At 36.0% G+C, this 25,153-nt stretch overlaps 1 protein-coding gene across 2 annotated transcripts in view; it reads right to left on the bottom strand.

Annotated features, from left to right (window-relative positions):
* PCDH11X (protocadherin 11 X-linked) overlaps window positions 1–25,153 on the bottom strand; it is a 576,990-nt gene that overhangs the window by 188,566 nt on the left and 363,271 nt on the right. For both annotated transcript variants that reach the window (XM_051969012.1, XM_051969013.1), the window contains exon 8: window positions 13,665–13,857. In XM_051969012.1, the coding sequence (XP_051824972.1) occupies window positions 13,665–13,857 (193 nt within the window). The remainder of the gene's footprint in view (window positions 1–13,664; window positions 13,858–25,153) is intronic.

Here is a 25,153-nt window from a genome sequence, read left to right as displayed (position 1 = left end):
AGACTTGTTACGAGTTTACCACACTAGCACTTCTTTTATGCTTGTTTACATGGATTTGGAAAGTTATGCTCTTGTTATTCCAATTTCTGGTTTTTGATGACTACTGGATGATGTGGTAAGAGAGCTAGTTTTTTTTGAGAAAGAAGAAAATATATTGAACCCTAACTCCTACACGTGTCTAATTTGCCTAAATTATGCAAAGGTCTCCTTCAGTTCAAAATCGATGACTTTATGCATTTCCTGGAAGATTTTGTATAATTAAGGAATGTTTGTATTTTGGCTAAGAAGAAGGATGTGAAAGATAGGATATTTATGTTTGCATCAGCTAAAAATGAATTCCTCATGGGAAGCACCAGCCCAGCTGCCGCTTTGGTCTTAGATGATTGCCTTAAAGAAACTTCCTTCTAACAAAAATAAGGAGACGGTTTCATCTGTTCATTGTTAGTATTGAGGGATTTTTAGTCCATTTGGCACCTTTTTTTTCCTTTGGGTCATTCCTTTGAAAGTCACTCCAGCTAGTGAAAGAAGGCACTGGGAACCCAAACTGGGTGTGGGGGAGAGGAAAAGAAGACATATTTCAATTGGGAAATATATTTCACTGGTGTGAATTGCAAATAAGAATTTGACATTGAAAGCCTTCACCTCTCTTTGAAGGAGGAAACAAATACTAAAGTTCTCACTCTGCTTTGGACAGAGAGAGTGGGTGCTGGCAGACTCTTGGATGCCAGAAGTTCCCCCCACCCCCTTACTATGCCAGGCTGTTGATTTATTTTCCAAACTCCTTATCTATTTCCTCATTTTGTCCAGGCGGTCTCTAGTAAATGCCAGTGATAAAATGACTTCTGCTTCTCCCTCCTTTGACCTTTCCCCAAAACTCTAGATCTAGAACCTGGGGTTCCTGCATTTCCTCCCATGAACATATCTTCTTAACTGACAATGTGAGTCCACCTCCCTACCACCTTTTCTCATTCTGTTTTTTGGTGATTTAAGGTGTCTATATCCAGAACCATCATCTAGTTATAGATCTGACCCCATCAAGAAGCTAGAAGTTAGAGATCCTAACAAATCTCTAGTTCCTCTCTTTTTGACTTAACTTTGAGTACTTGCATACAGACGCCTGAAGCCATGGGTTTTACTAGACTCCTTTCTTGGATGTTTCTTTCCTGTCAGTTTTGGTGTGTCTGAACCACTATTCTTTCTTTTCATATCTAACTTTGAAGCTGTATACTGGCTGTCTTCTCCCTCCCCCATCCCTGTAAGTTTTAAATCCTTTTGATTAGATATGCAAGACACCTGCTTGTACACTCTTAGCAGCCTCAGGAGACTACTCCATTTCTGGCCAGGAATCTGACAACTCTCCCTTGTTAAACCCTTATTCCCAAATCCCAATCCCATTCTCAAATATCACCTTCTTATCCAGCTCCTTACCTCCCACGTCATACATAGCCTTGTACCTATCCTTTGCTTTTAATAGGTAAAAGTGAGGGGGGGGGAAACAATGCAAAATGAACCAACCAACCAATCCCATACTTGGTGTTTCTATGGACTTCAGTTTCTCTTCCTAGACTTCATCAATATTGACCCTATCTTTTTGCAGCTTTAAAGCTGGCTAAACTCCTTGCATGTGTTATTTCATTTAATCCTTGCAATAATCATGTGAGGTAGGTGACTTTATTACCTTTATTTTAAAACTGACTTATGCAAGGTTACACAGCAAATAAGTGTCAGAGGTGGAATTCAAATCTGTCTTTCTTGGGTCTTATACTCCAAGCTCAGCATTCTTTTCACTATGCTCCAGCCAAGATGGATGCATTCAAATGAATTTTGACAAAATAACAAGGAATCTACCTGCCCCTTTCTTGGACCAAGCAGAGGACAGTTAATTCCTCTTCTCCTTAGCATCCCTTCAAATACCTTAAAACAGCTACCATTTCACCAAAGACACATTGATTGGTGACAAAAATGTCAAAATGAAAACGTTAGTGCAAGATCATCCACTTTGTTGGAATGGGACACAATTTACTAAGGTTAATAAAATTTTGAATATCAATAAAACATTGACACACTGAATCAATAGATTGTAGTCACTGGCATTGCTTATTGGGGAGCTTCCATATTTCACCAATACATAAAAAAAATCAAACCCCAGAATTCTTATGAAAATGAACTGTCATCAGTCATTACATAATGAATGCCTTCATATATTTCAAGCGTGACATGTTTCACTGATGCAAGGAGTTATAAGTATCATGTATAGGCTTTAAAAAGTACTCATGGGGTCAGTGTCTTATCTAATCATTGCAATGATTTTGTATTTTAAGAAAACAAGAAATCAGTGTGTGGCTAGTTGATATTTCAGTTGACATAAAAAAGTTGCCATGCCTGATTGTAAGAGATATGTAAGAGACTATAAAAAAGAATAAGGAGGGGAGATATAGTGTTTTCTTATGCTCAAAGCTAAATGAGAAGTGAGAATGTACGAGAAAATAAGTAGAAGAAAGTCATAAAATGAATCGCCTCATGGCTCATAAATAACAGAACATAAATGTCATAGGAACTTTATTTTATGCTGTAGGTGGCCTAATAAAAATTTGGGAGCAAAGAAAGGCTGATTGTGAAGAGAAACCCACCTACTCTTTGTTGCTGAGGGTAGTTATTCAAGCTCAGTGACATTGCAGACCTCATGACATTGCTTGGCAATTGGCAACATGTGCCAAGCTATCAGTGCTTGTCATTTTCAAACAGAATGGACAGGATAAAGGATTGCTTTTCCTTGAGTGGCCTGCTTCAGAGTGATAAAGCTCTATCTAGTCCATATTCGATTTAAGATACTGAAGATAAACTCATCTTCAAGGCTGTCACCAGAATGGCACTGTCCAACGTCAGAGTCTATTACTCGCCATTTGGATCTGAGCCCTTGGTGGGTTTGTTTTTGAGGCCATGACCACTTTTGATTTCTTGTGGTCCTCTAAATCAGAGCCTCCAAATATGATGGCATTTTCCAACTAGTCTCCAAGGTTATCATGTCTCTTATATAGAATGTCTGCGGCCAGAAATGATATGAAAGCACAGTAAGATTTGCTTTGTTCATTTTTTTTTTAACTTTTCATACTCCACAAATGGAGAGATGTCGATTTTCTCTAAGTGTGTTTGGCTGAGCGATCACATGAATGCAAATTATGGAGCATCTGCTACTCCATCAATGTTTGTAGCGGTTGTGGTGCATGGATTATATACACTGCCCAAGTGTAGGCAAGGGGGGAAGGTGAGGGAGTGGGAGGGAGCGTGAAACTCTTGGGTTGGGCCATTCTTGCTATACACCAAGTATTATTCATTATATTATTATTATTATTTACATTATTATTTATGTATCATAGCAGGTACTAAAATGAGCATGAATTCACTAGCTCAGTATTAATGACTGAAAAGAGCAGTCTTCTTCCTACCTGAGGAAAATATAACACAAAAAGAGTAAAAACAGTTTTGATTTTCTTATTACCTTAAAAATAAAAACAGTTCTCTACTGGCCCAATCTGAAGGAGTGTGTGTATGTATACTATATCATTATGCACATTTGTATGTGGTTTATATACAGATAGGACGCTTTCTCTTGACAAATTGATGGAAAGTAGAGAGATGGAGGAAGAAATTTTTTTTTTAATTTTTGAAGATGTTTTCACCCACAACATATGACAGTAGTTTTATAATATCTTATACTCAGAAGGTAAGACATGATGACTGTGATAATAATGATGATGATAACATTTCCCCTCAAGAGATGCTGAAAGATTTCTTTTGCTCAATGTATAATCTCAAGCTTACTAAGTTCATTAGATCTTGAGGGCTCCCCTACCAAAGACTAGTACTAGTCTTCAGCATTATAAATGCAGAGACACTTATATTAAAAATAGTTAACTATGAAAAATGGAAAAAATAGCCTAGGTGGCTAGTTAATGTTTTGAAATAGCATGTATTTACCATCTGATTCCTATCTTTGTTCTTCTCTGCCCCTCCAATATACAAATGCTTTGTATCTTGCGAATTATTTTTGAGGCAATTGGGGTAAAGTGACCTGCCCAGGATCACACAACTACTGTCTCAGTTGGAATTTGAATTCAGAGCCTTCTGACTCGAGGGCCAGTACTCTATGCACTGAGCCATATAGCTGTTGCTGTATCTCAGGCATTTTTAAAGAAATACTAAAAAGATCATAGAAGGAAGCTTTCCTAAATCTATAGCCTCCACTAAATTAAATGGAATTGAATTAGTATTATACAGTGGAAATAGTGTTGGATTCAGATTCAAAGGAACTGAGTTCAAGTCCCGAGTTTGCTAATCACAGCCACTGGATCTGGGCCATTTGGATCTGGCCCTCGACAAATGGCCTTGTCACTTAAGCTCCATTGGCTCCAGTTTTCTCTTCTGTAAAGTGACGGGACTAGAGTCGATCACTTCCCTTCCAGGTCTCAATCTATGGTCCCATGCCTTTTGTCCCCAAACAGTGTTTTAGAGTTCCTTTATGTGGGGCAAATGGATATTTTTGTTAGCAGTCTGGTCAAAATGTAGATCCTTTTGGTTCCTGAGAAATCAGTTTTCTCTCTCTCTTCACTGTGTCTTCCACGGAGTATTTTAACCATGAACAAGATTTTTCAAGGCTCATGTCCTTACTCTCTGAAGTAGTGAGCTTGGAGCCAAGCTAAGAATTCCCAAGGAGACACCTAGCCATAATAACCTGCCCAAACACTCAGCTCATTTCCAGAGTGAATCTCAATAACTGGAGAATTGGAAAAACATTCTGCCATTTGACAAATGCTTTAATTTTCCTGATTTTCTAATGCTATTTGGTGTGCAGATTACTGAGAGGTTGTATGGGTTAACAGAGAATCAAATCGGAATACTTGGGTTGGAGCCCTGCTTCTGATACATACAAATTGTTTCACCCTGCGTGAGGCATTTGACATTAGTGTCCTGACTCTAAAATTCTAAGTTGGAGACAAGTTACTGATCTCTACCAGTGGTGTGAGTTTCCATACTGGACATTCTCTATGCACAGACAAAATCACAGGCCTTGATTGCTTCAGGGAACTTTTCATTATATATCCTGTCTCTGACAACAAGTGGGAAACTGCAGCCAAGTCATTTAATCTCTCTGAGTCACAGGCAACTCTCTAAGACTATAAATGCTAGATAGATGGCAATGCACAATGGTGGAGTTGAGTTCACCAACAATTCTTATGCTTGTTGCCATACTCTAAATTCCCATATTGATACTAGACATCCTTGATCTATTGACATATATATATATATATATATATATATATATGTATAAGTGTGTCTACATATACATATACATACACAGTTACTTCTTTGGTTAGGACATTAGAACTCTTTGCATTTGGAATCATTATGTATATTTCTATAATTAATGACCTTCATCAATTATGGTTGGCTATGTATAATTATATTAAAATTCAAATGATGTGGGGTTTTGGGGAGGAAGTATGGATGTGAGTTTACCATTTCTAAATTCAGAATAAGCAATTAGAGTATAATAGCTACATTTCTGGATACTTTATTATTAAATAGTATTTTATTCCCCCCGCCCCAGTTACATGTCAAGGAAATTTTTAGCATTCATTTTTGCACGATTTTAAGTTGTGAAATTTTCTCCTTCAGAGATGGTAGGCAGTTTGATACAGCTTATAAATGTGCTATCATATAAAACATATTTCCATATTAGTTACAGTTGTGAAAGAAAAAAAAACAGATCAAAATGACAAAAAAGGAGAAAGAATAAGGTAAGTGCAAAAATACGCTTTGATTTGGATTCAGAGTCTATTAGTTCTTTATCTTTATCTTTATCTAGTATGTACAGCATTTTCCTTCATGAGCACTTTGTACTTCGCTTGGATCAATGTGTTGAATAACTGCATTTTTGACATTTTGAAGCTACTGCTAATAAGTCCCAAGAGAAGTGACTGAGGATACTTTTGGATCAGAAATGCGAAGGCCTGAAAAAGTTCATTTGGTTTCATTAAAGGTCACTACCTAGATAGCCTTTTCTCTGGCATTTCCTTCCTGCGGAGTTGAATAGGGAATGTCCAAACTAAGGAAATATTAAGGAAGCACCTAGTTTCTTATTATGAGTTCAGATCATGAAGCTTAGATGAATCAAGGAAGTAAAGTCCTTTCCAATGGGGATTGTTTCATTACTCAGTGTCTGGCACATGACAGACTGACTGAAAGACTGAAGAAACTAACAGATGTGCTCCTGAAGCTACTCCCAGTGCTCCTGAATAATTATGGAGAAAAGAAGAGGTACCCCAGGATCAGAGAATGGTAAATGTCTGCAAACTATAGGCCAGTGAACTGGAATAGGAATAAATATAAAGCTTTACATTTGGATTCACAAATCAAATTCACCGATACAAAATTGGAGAAGACTGAAAGCTTACTACCGTGAGAGGCCACAGATGGTCTTTTAATGCAAATTAATACAGATAACCACCTGCTGGATGTGCTGTAGAAAGGATTTGGGGTTGGGTAGAGGTTGGACTAGATAGACTCTGAGAGTCTGATTCCTAAGGCTGAACCATGACTATGCTACACATTCCACGGGGGACCTTCTTCTTAGCTATGACTATATGCAGCATAATTAATGGTGTCCCACACAATTTCTTTTCTCTGTCTCTTTCTATCATATTTCTCTGTAACAACTTAGCTGTAGGATATTCAAAAGACACTAGTTAGCCTTGAAATATGTGACCCCTACTGTGCTTATCCACAAGCTATTAAGATAGCGAGTTACATTATTCATGTCGCTCCAAAGGATGCATTCTTTAGGTGAAACTATTACAACTGGACTAATTTTGCAAATTGCCACTGCTTGACTCAAATATGTAAAAAAGGTTAGCCAAGTATTTCAAAACCTGCAATTCGTGACACCAGTCTCAGATGGTCTTCAAAAAGGCCGACGGTTTGCAGAGAAGCACGATATCCTCACCAATCATTATAGTCTTCCCAATTTTTCTGGCTAATTAGATTAAAGCTAGAGGATCAATCAACTTGTACTACATGGGAAAGATTAATTACTCCAGCTCCATGTGAATTAATTATTAGTGTTCAACCACAGAGCTAAGCAAACCTTATGTACGGGCAGGGAGAAAAGGGGCAGATAGACAGATACGCTAGCCTAGGTCACATTCCAAAGTCAACACTTATCATCAGTTGCAAATGACTAATGATAGTCTTTCATTTAGCTCTTAAATTCGGTTCTTGGGTAACCTTATTGGTAGAGGAAATCTCTCTTTTGAAGCTACCTTACAGATATACATTTGGAGTCAGAAGAGGGAAGGAAAAGATTAATAAATACCTCTTGAAAAGGGGTAAAAAGTTGCTCATCAGCAATCAATTATATTGTTCTGATGTGATAGCTGCTAGCCAGCTGCAGTATTTTTAGAGAAGATAACCATGTACAATGTTGAGGTTTTGAAAAATGCAGATATGACAGAGTCTTTTATGGCCTTTCATTTTCAGGAGACTTTTCTGAAATAAGATATTTATGTTTGGTAAACCAAAGGCCAGGATAAGTCCCTGGAGAGGCAGTCCACCAATTTCCCATTCGAGTCTGCTCTTCTCTTCCCTTTCCCTTCACAATGCTTCTCCATGACCTGCCAAGAGTCTCTTAACACAACAAATTGGAATGAATTAATGAATCTAGAGCAATTAAGTGGCAACCCCCCTTTTTTTACTTGATGATACAGAGATGGTAGGATAAGGAGGAAGAGCACTAGATGTGGAATTAAAGGACCTCCATTCCTTTGCTAATATCCGTATAACTTTAAGCAAGTCACATCTCTTCCCCGGGCCTTAGTTTTCCTCATCCAAAAAATGAGTGTGTTGGATCTCTAAGGTCCTTTTCCATTTTAACATGTCTGATGCCATTATAGGGGATCACTTTGTATAATAATAAAAATACCTAACATTTTTGGTTGTTTTTATTGGGTCTATCATTTTATCAGTATGTGTCATTCCCAGTTAAGACACTCTCTCTACTTAGGCAGATCAGCATTTTTTTTTCCTGCCATGGATAGTTTCAGAAAATTTCTGAGGGCTCACAGAATTTAACTGGCATGTCCAGGGTTAAGCAGACAGTCAGTCCTAGAAGTAGTGTTGGATGGGGTAGAAATGACAAATATAGGACACTGTCTACTCTATCATGATACTCACCATGACACCTCTATGTACATATGTATCTGCTACATGAATCTCAGAACATTGTTGGCTCAAATGCCCAATAATGTCTAAACTTTCTGGATTACAATGAGAGAATAACCTCAAGGTGGGCTAGGAAAAACTATCTTTCTAAATCCATCTTTAAATAAAAACATTAAGTGTGAATTGTATTACACTAGAATTTTCTGATTTCCTTAGTATAGGGAACTTCTGAATAAGAAAACTCTACCATTGCAAACTAGCATATTCTCTGCAATCTTCTCATTGATTTGTGAGATGACACTGAGAAATTAAGTGACCTGGAATCCTGTCTGGTTTTCCATCTAATCCATGCTGCTGTTCTTTATGATTCCTTCCATAAATATTTGGCTATATGTAAGTCCAGCTCTGGTTTGATTCGAATGTTGTGCAAATGCCTTAATGATATCTCTCTGTGATAGTTCAACTTCTAAATGATAGCTTCTCCTGTGACCGTCTTTGAAAGGTCCTTGTTAAATATCAAATGTTCTACCTGAGTGAGGCAACATACTAACTTATGGGCACCCATTAATAATGCCTCACTATGAGTTGATTTATCATGTTAGCTAATCTTATAGAATAGAACCTAGACAGAATAAATGGTTTGTAGCTAGGTATTTCAATAGCAGCTGGGTAGCAAGAAGGAAGACCAGACCTGGGCAGGGCATGGGGAGAAGTACTCACATGGAAAGCTCAGGAGAGGTATGGAACAAAAGGGGGGCTTTGGTTATTACAGGACAAGTTTGGGGAGGAGGGCACATACAAATGTCTCCTGCTGTGCAGATCTAGAGCCAGCTCTGATCATATATATCTAAATAACTGTCTGTGCCTATCGATACCAGAAACTAGAGTCATCCAGTTGACTAATGTACAAATTATCTAAGCATCCAGAAAGACCGGCTCATGGTGTTCAGAGTATGTACTTCCCTTTTAGGAAATGAAAGACAAATTTGACCTATAGCTGTACTATTTATTTTTATCCAAACATAAAGTGGGGGGAGGAACTGATATCTCCTATACAGAGATTATAAGACAGGAATTCTGACAGTTTCATTTCACATTATAGAGGAAGGTATCTTTGGCAAAATGCACTGGAGTACAGATCACAGAACTTCGTTTATCTAGTTAGGAGTTTAACAAACCAGGTTCTTATTTTTTAAAAGTAACATTTCTAAATCCCTCTGGCAACTTATTCATAAAAAGTTGTGTTGACACCTAAATCTGTGAGCTCACAAGAAGGCAATTTTCAGTACAATGTACTATTACAGGCAATTCATTAGCAGGGGAAAAAAACAGATTGAGGATGTGATACATTTCAAAATATGAAAATGGAGCTGCATAATTTAGTTCAATTGCTCAAGGACAGCATTAACTGCCTCTAACAGTTTACATTCCCATTTGTGGTGCCATTGACTAAGAACACACAGCTTACTGGCATCTGCTCCCGGCCACAAATAAGGGTGGTTAGGGCCCCAGCAAGTTTTCTTTCAGAACAAAAGAACCTTAGTCCTCATTCCTAGCCAAAGGAGATTAAATCTGGGATAATCTCAATCATGATTATTTTCTACTGTTGAACAACATCAACAACATCAATAAAAGTCTTGGGCTGCCATCTCAACTATATGTCTTCCTTGGGATGCATATAACCAGATCACAGCAGAAATGAAATGGGGTCATGCAATAAAAAGCTTCCTTGGACAAGGTTTAATAATACTTTTTATGGTCTTCATTTTTTTTGTCATGTGATAATAAGCTTTCAAAGTAGTACACAAAAATAGTATGTTTTTAGTTTTTATCTAAAAACTATTATTCCTGTTCATTTGTCTTCAATCTTTTATAAGGATTTTAGACCCCAGCTTCTTAAAATGTGGGTTGAGACCCCATGTGGATCTCATAACTGAAAGTGGGGATAATAAAATTATGATTTATCATAGGTAAATGTTTGATTTGTGTATCTATTGTATAATAATGTGTAATGTTTATGTGTACCTACACACCTGGAGTCAAAGATTCTTGAGTGAAAAGGGATTTTGAGACAAAAAAGTTTAAGAAGACCCACTTCAGATGATGAAACTGAATACTTTACTAAATACTGAATAATTACTTTAAGTAATTATCATAGCTCATGTAAAGCTGTCTACTCTCTTTGGATACTTTTTTCTTTTGATAAATTTAGCAAAGTGCCAAATGGTAAAAATTTGATTATTTTTTCCTTATAATTATTTTGTGGAACCAGTTGGTTTACATAGTAGAAAGTCGTTCACAAAAAACATACTAATTTGCAATTTGTCTTCAATTAGGACTAATATTAACCTTTATATTTTCTACTGGAGAAAAATAGTTTCCTGAGAAACAAATTCAATTGTGATGGGTGTGCGAATAGCTTATTCAACAAAACACTTTCAACACCCATACATCTATTTTTAATATACAATTATTACTTTAATTATAAATGATTCTAATAGTTTGTTAAGGCAGAGCCTCAAAGGGAGGGCCAATCCTTCAGGATCATTTGTTAAATCACTTATTTTCACACATACTGAGGGTAATCAAAACTGAGATTTTATGATTCAAATTTTTCAAAAATTCTCAATGACCTTGCTCCCTTGCCCTAAATCCTAATTAGGAAATCTGACCATGTCACTGACCCCCACACTAGCCCTTTTTCATTGGAGAAGGCTTTTTAGGTGAAATCATCTCTTCATTTTCATGGTATTAGATCTCTCCTTGGGGATTCTACATTGTAGCTTAGACCTTATCCAAATGATACTACTGATAGATGGTAAAATGGTATGATGATCATACATAGAAGATGGAACTCATATATGGTACTAAAGAAAGCTGCATCTCTGTTTTTTGGTTGAAAGGATGATGGCAGAAAGATAAAAATGGTGCAAGTTACATGGTCCAAAGTAACAAAGATAATTTACTCTTCAATACTTGAAATAATAAACTGGTATGCAACTCATTCTGAAATCAGATGTCAAACAACTGTCTTCTATTTACAGTAGTCTTTCTCATTGCATTGTTTGACATATAGGCTAAGAAAGTTTCCTTCTTGATGCCTATTGAAGAAAATTGTGATTTCCAGAAGAGATGTTAACTGAGTATCAAGCATGAAAGGGTACAGATAATTGGGATTGTCTGAACTTCATTCTCTAAAATCATCTGATAACCATTTAGTACCTCTGCAAGTGCAATGCTACAGTGATGATATCCAGATGGCAAATAGTCCTTTGTCATGTTTATATAATCTCTATTTTCTTAGGTTTCAAAAACAGAGTATACAGAGTAGATGATAGAGTAACTGTTTTGAATCAAACATAGGTGCTTGATTTAGTTGTTAAAGTATGTCACTTCTACTCATTTCAGTCCTCTGCTTTAAATATTTGTTGAGGAGGCCCAGCAGAGTTATAACTTGCGTGTGTATGCCTTGAGCAGCTTCTGTATTATTGGCATGGCACTGTGCGTACTCATGGTATGCTAGAAATATTTGACAGCCACACTAGTGGGAAGAATAAGGCAATGTCACTACTAGTCTATAAACAGACATCAATTATGAAGGTAAAAATGTATTTTGGGGAAAAAACAGCTTCAGAAATAAAAAAATCCTCTTACCTACTCTGGATTTTCTAAAACGTTATCCTGAGCCACAACAACTTGGTATGTCATTTCCTCCCTGAAATTTTGTTATGCATCTCATGATCATGTTTTATGGTTCTTAAAATGTTTACAACCTTTTCAACCTAGTGATCCTAATACTAGCTGAAGATCAAGACAGAAAGAAAAGTCCCATCTATCGCTGAACTATTAAGAGCACTATTTGATATAATAGGAGAAAGTGAGAGACAAATTGTATGCCCAAAGATGGGGAATCACTGAAAAATGATGGTATATGAATATAACGGAATGATACTGTGCCATGAGAAATGCTCAACATGAAAAAAATTAGAGAAGCATTGAAAAAACTACACGAACTGATACAAAACAAAAAAGAAATATGCAAAATAACTACAATAATGTAAATGAAGGCAGCACTATGAGACAACACAAATGTCAGATTTGCTATTCATTTGGAAGTCTGATCTTCAAACACATTTCCTTTCTATTCCTTCCTTTTCCATAGCCTTCGTGCCAGTCTACGTGCAGACCAAATCTGAGCATATTTTTAAGCAGCAAGATAGCACAAGGTATGCATTTATAGACAGTCATAAATATTCTCCAAAGTACCAAAAAGGGAATTGTTTTATGGCACTTGGTTCTGTCTCATCATCACCGTAAAATAAAAAGTCATTCAAAAGAAAGATGACTGCCTAAGTCTGACTGGGATATGAAGGATCTGAAGTATGTCAATCAATGCAAGGATTTTAAAATATTTCTAAAATATTTTAAATCTAAAAAATTTCATCAAATTTGACTATAAGGTTTACTGTGTATACAGATACAATTTAAATATAACTAAGCTCAAGAAGGCATTATAATTTTGCTTTGAAATCAAAATTTGCATCCTACTTTTTTCTAGTATGTACAAATATAGTGTTTTAGTTGTCATTGGTCCTTTGAAGTATTCTCAAATTATGATCTTCAAATATATATCACTAGTAATAGTTTAGGATCATTAGATTAATTAAAAAGCCCCACAAACTGACTATGAATTTTTTAAACCCAGGCAAGTACCACATACAAACAATGCCCAGGATGAAGGTCACCAAAAGACCTTTCAGTGATGGACTATTGAGCACAGATGGTCAAGGATGTGAATGGATCAGTATTTACCCCAGCCTGCCATCTGACAGCTTCATATTTTAACTAAGTATCCTTGTTAATACAGACCAAAACTCTGCTGATTCTATGCAATCACTGCCATGGACCCCTAAGTGCAGTATTCTGGGACAAAGCTCTAGAGCCAGAGGTCCTCAAACTACGGGCCGTGGGCCAGATGCAGCAGCTGAGGACATTTATCCCCCTCACCCAGGGCTATGAAGTTTCTTTATTTAAAGGCCCACAAAACAAAGTTTTTGTTTTGACTATAGTCCGGCCCTCCAACAGTCTGAGGAACAGTGAACTGGGTCTCTATTTAAAAAGTTTGAGGTCCCCGGCAGACAGTCTGTGGCATTTCTCTAGTAAAGCTAAGATCCCCAAACTACACTGAACTCATTGGTTTGGTTTGGTTCCCATATTTTTTTTCTTTAATGAACATAAGGGAGGTATTTTTTTTAAATCACAGTGATATTCTGAAAGATGCATAATTATCATTCATCAGCATTATCATTATCATCAGCATTATATTTTTGCTTTTTACCTGTGTCTTCCTCTCATTTAAATGGTTAACTTGCAGTGAGTCTACAATTCTCCACATTTTGACATTCTGACCATAAAATTGTGGATCTTAGCAACATAGAATCACTTACCAGTTTCAGGGTCAGAGTTACCGTCTCCTTCGGTACGGTTGCTGTGTGTAGTAGTTGTGCGTTCAGGATATTCTCTCCGGGCATAGCCAGGCCTGGCACTAGCAGTGGCACCGGCTTCTGCCTCAAAAGGTACATTGTGACTGTTGTTCTCGTGGAAGCTTTCTGGAAGGTGGAAAGTGACACGACGCTGAGCCTACAAGGAAGAGAGAAAATGATATAGTTTTAACACTGATCTTAAAAATTGCTCTATGAAGACAGATTAACATTATGTACAAATGTGCAGTTTCAGGATTTTACGGACAGGCGACTCTGTGTTCAAACCTGTCTTACCTGATAGCAGAGCTGTCCCTATTTTTCAAATGCTCAAACTCTGATATATGAAAACCATTTGGTCCTATAGAGAAATGCTGTCAGCCTTCACTGACAAGTGATGGTTTCTATAGATCAGCTTTGGGATAGCCATCAACTTTGGGAAATGAATTTATTAAGTTACTTTTCAAAAATACTTCAATATTTTGTTTATAAATTGCTCCAGCTATTTAAGACACAGGGTAGCATGTGAATCATAACACGCTGCCAAGTTAGAACATCGGAATTAACAAAAAACAATAGAGCAACTATCAGAGGAGTGGGAATTAAAATCGCAGATTCCTTCTTAACTATGGTACTGTCAGAACTTTGTCCTTTGCTAGAAGCCAACTACTGGACTTAGTACAACTGGGGCCTATAAAGAAAAATAACTTAAGAAGATACAGTTGTATATCGCAGAAACTCAGACCACTACATGCCAAACCCTAATTCTCAACTAAATGGGTACTTTCATTTGTGTATGGGGGCCAAGCACAGCAGGAGGAATTTAAATTGAATCCATTGGCCTGATATTTCACTACTTAAAAGTGAGCCTCATTCTGTAAGATTGCTGCTTAAGCATCAATAGTTTTTCAAAACCAACAAAGAAAAGGACCTGTGATTTTTGTTAATATATGGGACTCCTGGTAATAATGGAGTCATTCTCCATCAATGCAAATTGCAAATCCTCTCTGACTCAGCAAATAAGTCACAGGATATTATTCTATTTTCATGCCTTTGTACAGGCTATCCCCCATGTCTGCTTATTTCCACCTAGGAAAGCCTTTTTCTGACTGATTATTATTCAGTCAAATTATAGGGTGTAAACTTCTATTTGCAAATATATGTCCCTGAAGTAGAAAACAAGTTCCTTTAGGGCAGTGGATGTTGTTTGTTTGTTTGTTTTGATGATCTAAGTTCCTAGCACAGTGTCTTATCCAAAGTAAGTGGTTTTTGCATTGGCTTTTGGCACACAGAGGTTGAATGACTTTCCCATGATCACACACCTGTATGTGTCAAAAGCAGGATGTAAGGACAGATCTTCCTGACTCCAATGTCTGTCTTTTATCCTCATTACAACACTGCTTCTCAGCAGCTATTATTATATCCCCTGATTCAAATATGAGTTCTTTAAGAACAGGTAACTTGATTTTCTTCATGTACTACCAGTACTTAGCAAGATGTTTGGCACATAGTAAGTGCTGAATAAATATTCTTCCATTCAATTCCATCTTCTACGGGTTCACTGAAAGTACATTCAGGACAATTTTTAATAGTAAACAGGATGGTAGGAATCTTATATTTTTCATTCTGTTCCACCATGGTTTCGAATTTGGGGACTAGGTCTCTTTTTTGAAAGCTTTCTATTCCATGTAGTTTAGAGACTGTGATCATATGATTTGATTTTTTATAATAGAATTATATGACAAGTAGTAAAAACTCAAATCATTTGGTAAAAACAATGTTTTCAATGACTTTGCCTGCTCAAAGGAAGGTTTGTCTTGAAGGTATTTAAATAAACTTTTCCTTTTTTGAAAAATGAAATATTTGATTGGATAATGTTTAAGATACATTCTAACTTCACAATTCTAGGAATTCTTGCAAACTCTTTAGAGATAGTTGTCAAATATTGCAAAGATGAATGAAGATCTTTGCATATGTAATCTAGAATCCTCTGAATACATCATTCTCTTTTATAACTCTGTTTCATTTAATTAAAACAATCAGGAATTTAAATGTAAAAGTTAGTCTTCCCAGAAAGAGGAAGACATTCAAAAGTAACACTTAGAAAGCAATGTTCCATTATAAATATATGCCCTCACGTTTTTATGCCCTTTACTCTTTTTTCCTCAAGAAGATATTCTGGAGATTTTAAGGTTAAGTAACTTTCTGGAATCCTCTCTCTGTGTCTCTCTCTCTTTCTCATACTTGATTTGCCTTTTCACTTTTTATTAGTCAAGAAAATGTATTGTCCTGCATCGATATCTAAGACTACATGTTCTTTTCCTCATGATTCTTTGCCTGGACAGTCAGGACAATCACGTTATTTCTCTTGGTCAAACATAAATGGGAGAACTTCATGATTTCTCCATTTGTATTCATAGCCAGGGCTTCTAAGGGACCACAGAAATTTTCTACTTCAATCTCTTGACATATGAGGAAACTGAGGCCCAGAGAAAGGAAGTGCCTTGACTAAGGTCACATGGCTATGTAGTTAAAAATCTGGAATAGGAAGTGAGATCTCCTGGCTCCCAATCTTGTATTCTTTCCAATGTAACACAGTAAGTAGTTCTCATTTCTTAACTGAGGTGTCCCAACTCTGTATCCCCAGAGGCTGAAAGGATTTCTGTCCATGGTACTGATTTCAATTCCTGGTAGAGTCAGACCTAGCCATAACATACAGGGAATGCGTGTATTTGTGTGTGGAGTAGTGAGAAATGGTTTATGATATGACTTTTTGTAAAGTGATACCATGACTACTTATTTGTTAGTGGTATTTTTTTCTTTAAAAAAAACTAGGCGTCAGGGCCCAAACAAATGCTTTTGTTTGCATTTGCCATGCTCTGCAGATGGCTTGATGCATCTTTTTTCCACTTAGTTATCTCATGACAAAGTGAAAGGATCTTTTGCTCCATGACGGTGCCAAAGGGCTCCGGCTCAGATCCCCTATTTCCAGGAGTAGCAGTAAAGTTGACCATCACTTTTTCTTCGCAAATCTGAGGATGGTAGGTAGTCTGTTAATGTCCACAGCTAACAACTCGGTGCCTGGCTCCCATTGTATAGGGAGCTTACAGAAGGCATCAAGAGGTTTGGCTTCAGACTATGATATGTGAAGAAATGGGCCTTGTTTTCTTTCTGTGTGAATCTATATAGGTGCAGGTGATACAAGAATAGTTCTCTTATAGTGCTACTTGTTTCAAAGCAACACTCGATACTACTTTCCAAATGATAAAAATTTCAATATCAACCGGAGCGGTCCTTTTCACGAGCCTTTCCTTTGAATACAACACAAGGAACTGGCCTCTAAGTGAAACGTGTGTTCCCGAATGGGTCAGGACCATTCATACAATAACTGCACTCTGAAGGTCACAATGCAATCTGCTCTTCTCAACTACACATGGAGGCCAATGACCACTAGCAAAGGCTTTAGTCAGGAATATTTGGTTCCTTATGTACTTGACTTTGATACAGCACCCAATTCTGCTCAGAGATGATATCAGTTTTAAATAAGCTGAAAAATAGTACAGAGACAAATGGAATATTTTCAGGCTGACACCTCAGAATGATAGTATATTTGGGGAAGAGTCTGAAAAAGAGAGCAATGGCAAGATAAAGATCAAAATCAAAATCCATGTTTGCATTTTGCTTATGAGACAAAAAATTGTAATTCTAAAACACTCTAACTGACCACCTCAATATACCCAGACAACATGCTGTTAAGATTAGGATTATCATCTTCATTAGACACTGCAGTATTTTGGGGCTACTCCAGATTTTATGAAGTTGAATGTGTAAATTTTCACAGGCAGTATTTGGTGGTAATGGGTTTTATGAGGACAACTCCGAGCTGGAATGCTTAGCAAAGAAGGACCTATTATTACTAACTAGGGATCTTATTTTTTTTTAGGAACTGTCAATCAAATTTTCTAATTTGTAAGGATCAAGAACAGCTAAATTGAGAAAAACTAAAAATGCTTTCTTTCCATGTGGAATTTGTTTTTCCACACTTTTATCTATTCCAGAAAGAGTTTCCGGCATACTCACTGGGGTGCCAAGGCAGGAACACAGAAATACCTGGGTGCAAATTCCTGCCATTTGTTAAAGAGCACATTACTGGGCAAGCTAATTCAAATTTTATGAGTCTCAGGGAGCTTTCTGTTGATTCTTTTTTTTTCTTTATTAAAGATTTTTATTTTTCAAACCATATGTGTGAACAATTCTTCAACATTAACCCTTGCAAAACCCTGTGTTCCAGTTTTCCCCTCCTTCCCCCATGCCCTCCCCTAGATGGCAAGTAGTCCAATACATGTTAAACATGGTTTTCTATTGATTCTTAAACTGGCTATCACCTCTAACAGTCATTGGCAAAACCACAGATTTAGAAAGGAATTCGGGTACATGCTCACTATACTTTCCCTTTCCTTGAATTTCTGCTCCTATCCTTCCTTACATCCTTTCTCTTGCACAAACATATACATAGCATGAGATGGATGATGGAGAAGAATTGTTTCTACTATCAATTGAAAAAGCTCAAAAAATGTATTCAGGCTCTATTACCAGATCTTTACTTTTTGGAGAAGTCATCTGAAGGGTACTAGGAAACCCAGTTCCAATAAAGTATATTAAAATGGATGCCACTGGTTTGATAAGTTTACAAAGACAGGGTGATGATCATAAAATTTGCATAGAATTAATATGAAATTTGAAAATTGATCAATTCTTTATCCCTCCGAATCTCCTTTTCACTTCTGGCTAATAGTTGTCAATCTGTTCAAAGCTGATTTTCCTGTTTCATGAATAAAAAGTCACAGTCTTAACTTGTGATGAGTTCAATCCTTTTTGTCATGTAAGAAAACCATGCATGTTCTTAATATTTTCCCAGTGACTTCAATTATCATTTTTCATACTTGCAAACCTCGTAAAAAGCATAGCAGCATTTAAAATGCCTAAAATGTAATTTAGCACTAGAAAGTAATTTCTTGAATGCTAAATATCTAAATCATAGTTAATGTATACATTTTAAAGTTTAATGTATGTAAAATAAGTCACGTTGGCATAAGATTAAGTCACAAGGGCTTCTGCCAAAAGGCAGAAATTATTAAGTGTTTTATGTATTCAAACATAGCTAACACAAAGGATTGACATTTATAGAAAAATCAATATTTAGTATGTATTTGCATCATTTCTACTTTTTCTTCTTCTCCTTAAAATACATACAACTGAAGCATCACCACAGAGAAAATTGTCATGGAACAAATCTTAAAGCTATAGTTTAACATTTAATATTTAGTAATAAAGTCACACTTCAAAACAAAATGTAAATGTCCAGTGGGTAGGGAGTAAGATTGTAGCCACATTTGACATATGGCAAAATAGCTAAAATTAATTTTTTTGCCGTTTCATGTTGCAGGGGGAGGGGCTTCTCACTGTCTCAGGCAAATCTTTAAGACTATAAGTTGTAGGACAATTGTTCAACTATGTTGGTAGAAGAATTTTTCTTACTGGGAATTCCCTACATAGATAAAATCTTAGGATTCTCTTGTCCTGCAAAAAGAAGACTAATTTTAGATCATCCATTTAATATATGCAGAACTTTCTTGTTCAATGTTTTCCTACAAGCATCAAAATATTACTTTGTCTTAGAATATACACACATAAATTTTTTTCTACAAAAATTTCTTGGAAAAAAATTCTCACAGCACTGCAAAAATAAACAGCTAAAAATCAAGTGATCTTAATGCCACATCATCAATATGTCCATCGAGATAAATAAAAAATAAGTAATAGAGTTGAACAGATTATTAAACTAATTAGATCTAATAGTGACTTAGAGCAAACTCAATGGGTAAAATGAAGAATATATACATTAGTGACAGTAAGACATGAAAAAATCTAAAGAAACATATAGGCCAGGAAAAAGTTACAGTTCATATGGATGTATGAATCCACACACATATACTTGAAAAGTTTCTGGTTCATAAAACAGTTTTGGCTCTGCCGCTTTCCCTTTTTTGATTTTGCATAGGTCTTTTCATGATTGCAGAATTCCTATTTATCATTAGAGTACCATAGAATTCAATTTCATTAATACAACATAATTTATTCAGCTTTCCTTAACTATTAGAGAAAGGCTGAATAAATAAATTGTGTGTCCTATTTTTTTGCTGTTACAAATAGAACAGAAGTCTAAATATTTTCATATAAGTAATTTTAAAAAGATTTTAGGATTTTTTTGAGGATAATGTGCTAGCGATGGAATGGCTAGGCTAGAAGATATATCAATGTACATTACCATATTTAGCTCCAAACTGTTTGAACTGGTTTACAGGTGCAATAATAATGCATTTCCCACAATCCCACCAGCACAGGAGTTCCTTTTTTTTTTTTTTTTTGCAATTTTTGTCATTTTAGGGCAGCAGTTCTTAACCATTTTTGTATGTATCAAGAACCCCTTTAGCAGCCTGGTGAAACCTAGGAACCCCTTCTCAGAATGATTTTCTTAAATATATAACAAAATACTTAGGATTAAAAAAGAAACCAATTATATTGAAATAATTATCAAAATGTAAACAATTTCACCAGACTCCAGAATAAATGCACCTCTGTTCTAGTGAATATAATGTAGGACCTTAATATTTTATTGATTCGAACGCCTATGATTATTATGGAATTTGAATATCTTTTCATGTACTCATTAACTCCTTTTGTAACTGTCAATATCTTTTAGCCATTGCTCAATTGCAAAGTATGTATAGTCTTAGAGATATTGATCAGTCCCTTATTAATTCTAGATGTCACTTTGATATTCTACTTTCCTAAATATGCTCTCTTTTAATTTTGCCAATAATTTATTCGATTTTCCTCATAAAGATGCCCTTCTCCTCCACTAATCAGACAGATCTATTCATTTCTCTTCAAATTTGATGATGATTTAAAAGTTAGACTGCTGATCTTGTCAGAATTTATGATGGGGGATTCTTTTAGTTCCAGATAATTTACTGGTTTCTAACTAGACGGAACTTCTCACTCCAACTAAAGGATGTGAGTTCTGCTCCTTTAAGTGAAGGTTTTTAATCTAGGGCCCACATACAGATTTCAGGGTATGTATGAATTTGGTTGGGAAAAGAAAAATTGCAACTTATTTTCACTCATGTCTAACTGAAAGTTCACATTTTCTTCTATTACGAATGGAGGTAACAGACATAATTGTGAGGAGTCCCTGTCTTCACCAGACCACCAAAGAAGTTGATGACAAAAAATTTAAGAGATTTTGCTCCAAGAAATTGTGATATCTTCTTTGGATATCTCCTTTTGTGGTTGAGGACCCTGAAATCCACTAATGCTAACTGGCATATCCAAGTTTACCCAGGGAGGTTCTAACAAAGTCAGGGGTTTAAGCCTAGCCCCTTCTATAACTGTACCTACAGCCTTCTTCTTAGTGAATGACAGTACTTGTCGATTTAGCCATCTCTCGGTGAAAGTTTAAAAAACTCTCATCTGTAATCAATAATTTGACTATTGACCCAAAGTCAAATATTTGCAAAGAAATATAAACTCAAAATGATCATTTTGTCACAGTAGAAATGCTTTTGCCTGTCCAGCTTAATTTTAGATGGATGACTCATCACATGAATTAAAGAATGAGTTTATGAATAGCAATAACAACCGCAACAACAACTTGGATGTAGATAACGGCTAAGAATTTGATCCATATGAACTGCCTTGTTTAACACTCCAGATTTCCTATATTATTCTTTAAAGAGGAAGAGACTTAGACCATAGACTGAATTAAGACTATTAGTGAAGAAGCTCAGAATTTTTTTGGACTTCATTAACTTTACCTACTTCTTTTAGAGCAATCTCCTCTACTTTCTTAATCTACAGATAAATATTCGTTACCTCCAACTGGAGAGCTATTGCTCACAAAGCTCTTGAAATAAGAAATTGTTAGCTCATTCTGTAAGAGTAATGTATCTGCATATAGACAAGGCATCCTTTATGAAGGACATCATGAGATTGTGCCTTGAAAGTGGAAATACAATACATAGAAATCCAATGCTCTTTGCATAAACTAGCCATAGTAATAGATTGTGATCAAGTCCACACCAATGGACTCAAAAGACATTGGCCCTACCATCTCTTGCTCCATTTATCTGTACACATGCTCTCATGATGATGTTGTTGCGCGTGCTAATGAAGATGAAATATTGACTCCCTTCAGTCCCCCTCCCCAGAGGATTTGTGCTGACAAATCCTGCACCGATGGATGGCAAAGACAAGTTCATTTTTTTTATCAAGTGCAGGTCTACAAAACAAAGAAACAAAAAACCTTCCAGGAGAGACAGACTCCAGGAGAGAGAAGACTTTATTCAGAAGCTCTATAAGTCCCTAAGCCTCAAGATAGTTTCATTAGAGTTCTGTGATAATACTATGAACCAAGCATGACACCTCAAGTTCTAAATGTTCGAAGCCATCTAAACTCCAACTTCAATGACATTAAAAGATTTTCTGCTTTAAGGAACAGACTTTTAGAGTAGAAGAGATCTAACCAGACCCTGTGAGGTATGAGACTCTATTTGCTTAGCTCAAAACAAGGTTCCTATCTAGAATATAACTGTTCATTTTATGTTTTCCCAATAGGCTCTTGCAGATTTGCTCCCTCTTGAATTTACTAATGTTAAAATAAATGACCATCATACTCCAAATAGGAGAAAAAGTCATGTTCAAGCCTTGCTAAACAGGGATGCATTTTTTCAAGAAGTTCTGAGAGAGAGACTTATTCCTTGTTTTCCTTCTCTTGGAATGTTGTGTTAGGTGTTGGTCAGTGCCTAGTTTCTGCCATACTATTTTCTAATTTTCCCAGCAATTTTTGTGAAACAGTGAGTACTTCTCCCAGAAGCTGGAGTCTTTTGGTTTATCAAACTTTCTTAAAGTTCTGAAAGGGATTTGCCGATAGCCCATGAAAAATATCCCAAAATATCTTTGGTAGAAGTGATAAATTAGATCAACTGAAGCTTAATTTAAGATGACATGGCAAGTTGTGGCCATACAGGAAGGCTGGGCTAGAAGGTAAACTCAACATCTGACACTAGCACAAACTGGAAACCCCAATTCTTAAATTATGTGAAATTTCTTAGGGTACCTGCCTTTGCAGGGCACCAAGCTCAATTATGATTTCATAGGATCATCAACATGATATTCTGTGGCAAGGAAGTGAGGATAATAGTGGGAAAAGGTGTTTTATGTGACACTGTACTAGAAGGAAGGAAAGAAAGGATAGAAGGAAGGAAAGGAAGAAGGAAGGGAGGGAAGAAGGAGAGGAAGAAAGAAGGGACAGAAGAAATGACAAAAGGAAAAGAAAAAGGAGAGGAAGAGAGGGAGAAGAACAAAGAAAACAAAAAAGAGATCCCATCATAACAAATAAATGTGCTTTATATGCCAGGCAAGGAAAAATTCCTGATATGTAGAGGTAGGGCAAGAAGTTTGATTCAGTATTTTTACTTATCTATAGATTATCATATAAGTAAAAGAAAGGCTTTACATTTTTTCATAAGAAAATTTGTTTAAAAGACTTTAATAAGAGAATCCTGTCAAACAATTACCTTTAAATATAACTTTTTCAAACATTTCTCTAGATGCACTAGATTGCTCCAGATATGCTCAAGTTATGAGGCAAGGTTTCAGGAGAATGGGAACTTTAAGTGTGTGACTATAAGAAAAGATTGGCAAAACAGCATCTCTGATACCCATTTTTCTTAGCACTAATTCAAATGTTTCAAAAATGAGCAGGTACTCCAGAGTGTTGTTTCAGACTCCTAAACATGCGTCTGCTGTTGTTTCAACATCAATCTTTAAAAACCTTTAGCTAATCAAGACTTTGCCTTCCTTCAGCGATGCTTGGTAACCAGCCAACTTCACATCCTTGTCACTTTCCTGCTCAATTGGCATCTAGCATAAAAGAATTAATTCAGCTCTGTGGTTAAAAGATTACTAAAGGATAAGTTTTGCTCAAAAGCTTTGGGGAAAATGTATTAAGTGTTAAATCTAGGCATGTTGTTTAGGTTGCATTAGATTACTTTTCATGCTACTATGAAGTAGCCCATGGCTAACCTAGTGAAAGGTTTTTCTGAGAAATTTACATCTCAAAGCAAAAAAAAAGATCAAACAGCTTAGTGGTTAAGTCTAAAACGGGAAGCAAGATAGGAAGGGTTAGGGCAGCATCAGACTAAAGACAATTACTAGGATTCTAATCACATAGCTAATTAAAAAATAAATATCCAATTTAAAAAAAAACAGAGATGTGCTTTCCTCTTTGTATATAGTTTCATTTGGGGGAACATTTTTCCTAGCAACTGTTGAGTATTTTCTGTGAGATTTGTAATCTTTGTAATGACACTGGCCTTGTTCAAAACAAAGTAATCTAAAGAGATAGCATGTGCTATGACATGGCATATGAAGAAAATGCTGTGTAGAGGGTCAGACCACTTAATTTCTCTTGGTTATACACTCAGTGCTTCAAATAAGAAACAACAAAGTTATTGCTTACCTTAAGCATTTTATCAAGTAAAGGGACTTAAAAGATAGTTTCCTGGATGTTGGTGTCCCCCGTGAGAGAAATAAAAAGCAGTGACTATGCTTTCATTATTTAATGAAAATAAGTTATTAAATAATTCTTCACTGACATACAAAATATTAACAGCAGTACCATTTTAAAGTATAAACTTATCAAAATGAATAACCAAATCTGGGGGTAAATTAATTTTAAGGCAAAATGTGTTCAATTTCCTTCATTTTCTAACGTGTTGAACTTTGAATGTTTGAGTTCTATGATAACATTACATTCTTGCCTCTGCAATATTCATCTTACTATTAATAACAATTTATATCAAATATGTCCTTGCATGTAAGAATCTTAAAGTTTAACATCAATGCAAATAATTATATTTCATAATGTAAGGAAGAAGGTAGGATTCCACATGGTTTATATGTAGGTGATTGAAAGCCCAAGGAAATATGAATTCATGAAAAGATCTGTGGTCCTGATTCCATAGCTAATTCTCCCTGTACTTCAACTTAACCTATTAGTGCAGAATGACTTTGAGCACAAGGGTCAGTCACACACCTCCAATGAGTCCTAATAAAGATAAAGAAACACCAAACAAAGCAGAATACAACTTCACCAACCACAAAATGCCAAATTGCTTTATCTGACATGTGACTGTAAAATCAATCACTCAACAAGCATCTGATTAGTGGTTATTAGATGCTAGTCAATACAAAGAAAAGCAAAAAATAGTTCCTGCTTTCAAGGAGATTACATTCTAATGGTGGAAATAGCAGATACATAACAAAATAAAAACACTATAAATGGAAGATAACTTAAAAGTGAAGGTATTTGGGGAAAGGGGGAAGTAAATGTT

Source organism: Antechinus flavipes, chromosome X, assembly GCF_016432865.1.
Source record: "Antechinus flavipes isolate AdamAnt ecotype Samford, QLD, Australia chromosome X, AdamAnt_v2, whole genome shotgun sequence".
NCBI classification, from domain to species: Eukaryota; Metazoa; Chordata; class Mammalia; order Dasyuromorphia; family Dasyuridae; genus Antechinus; species Antechinus flavipes.
The sequence above is the reverse complement of the archived record's forward strand: the minus strand, read 5'-3'. Positions and strand labels throughout refer to the sequence as shown.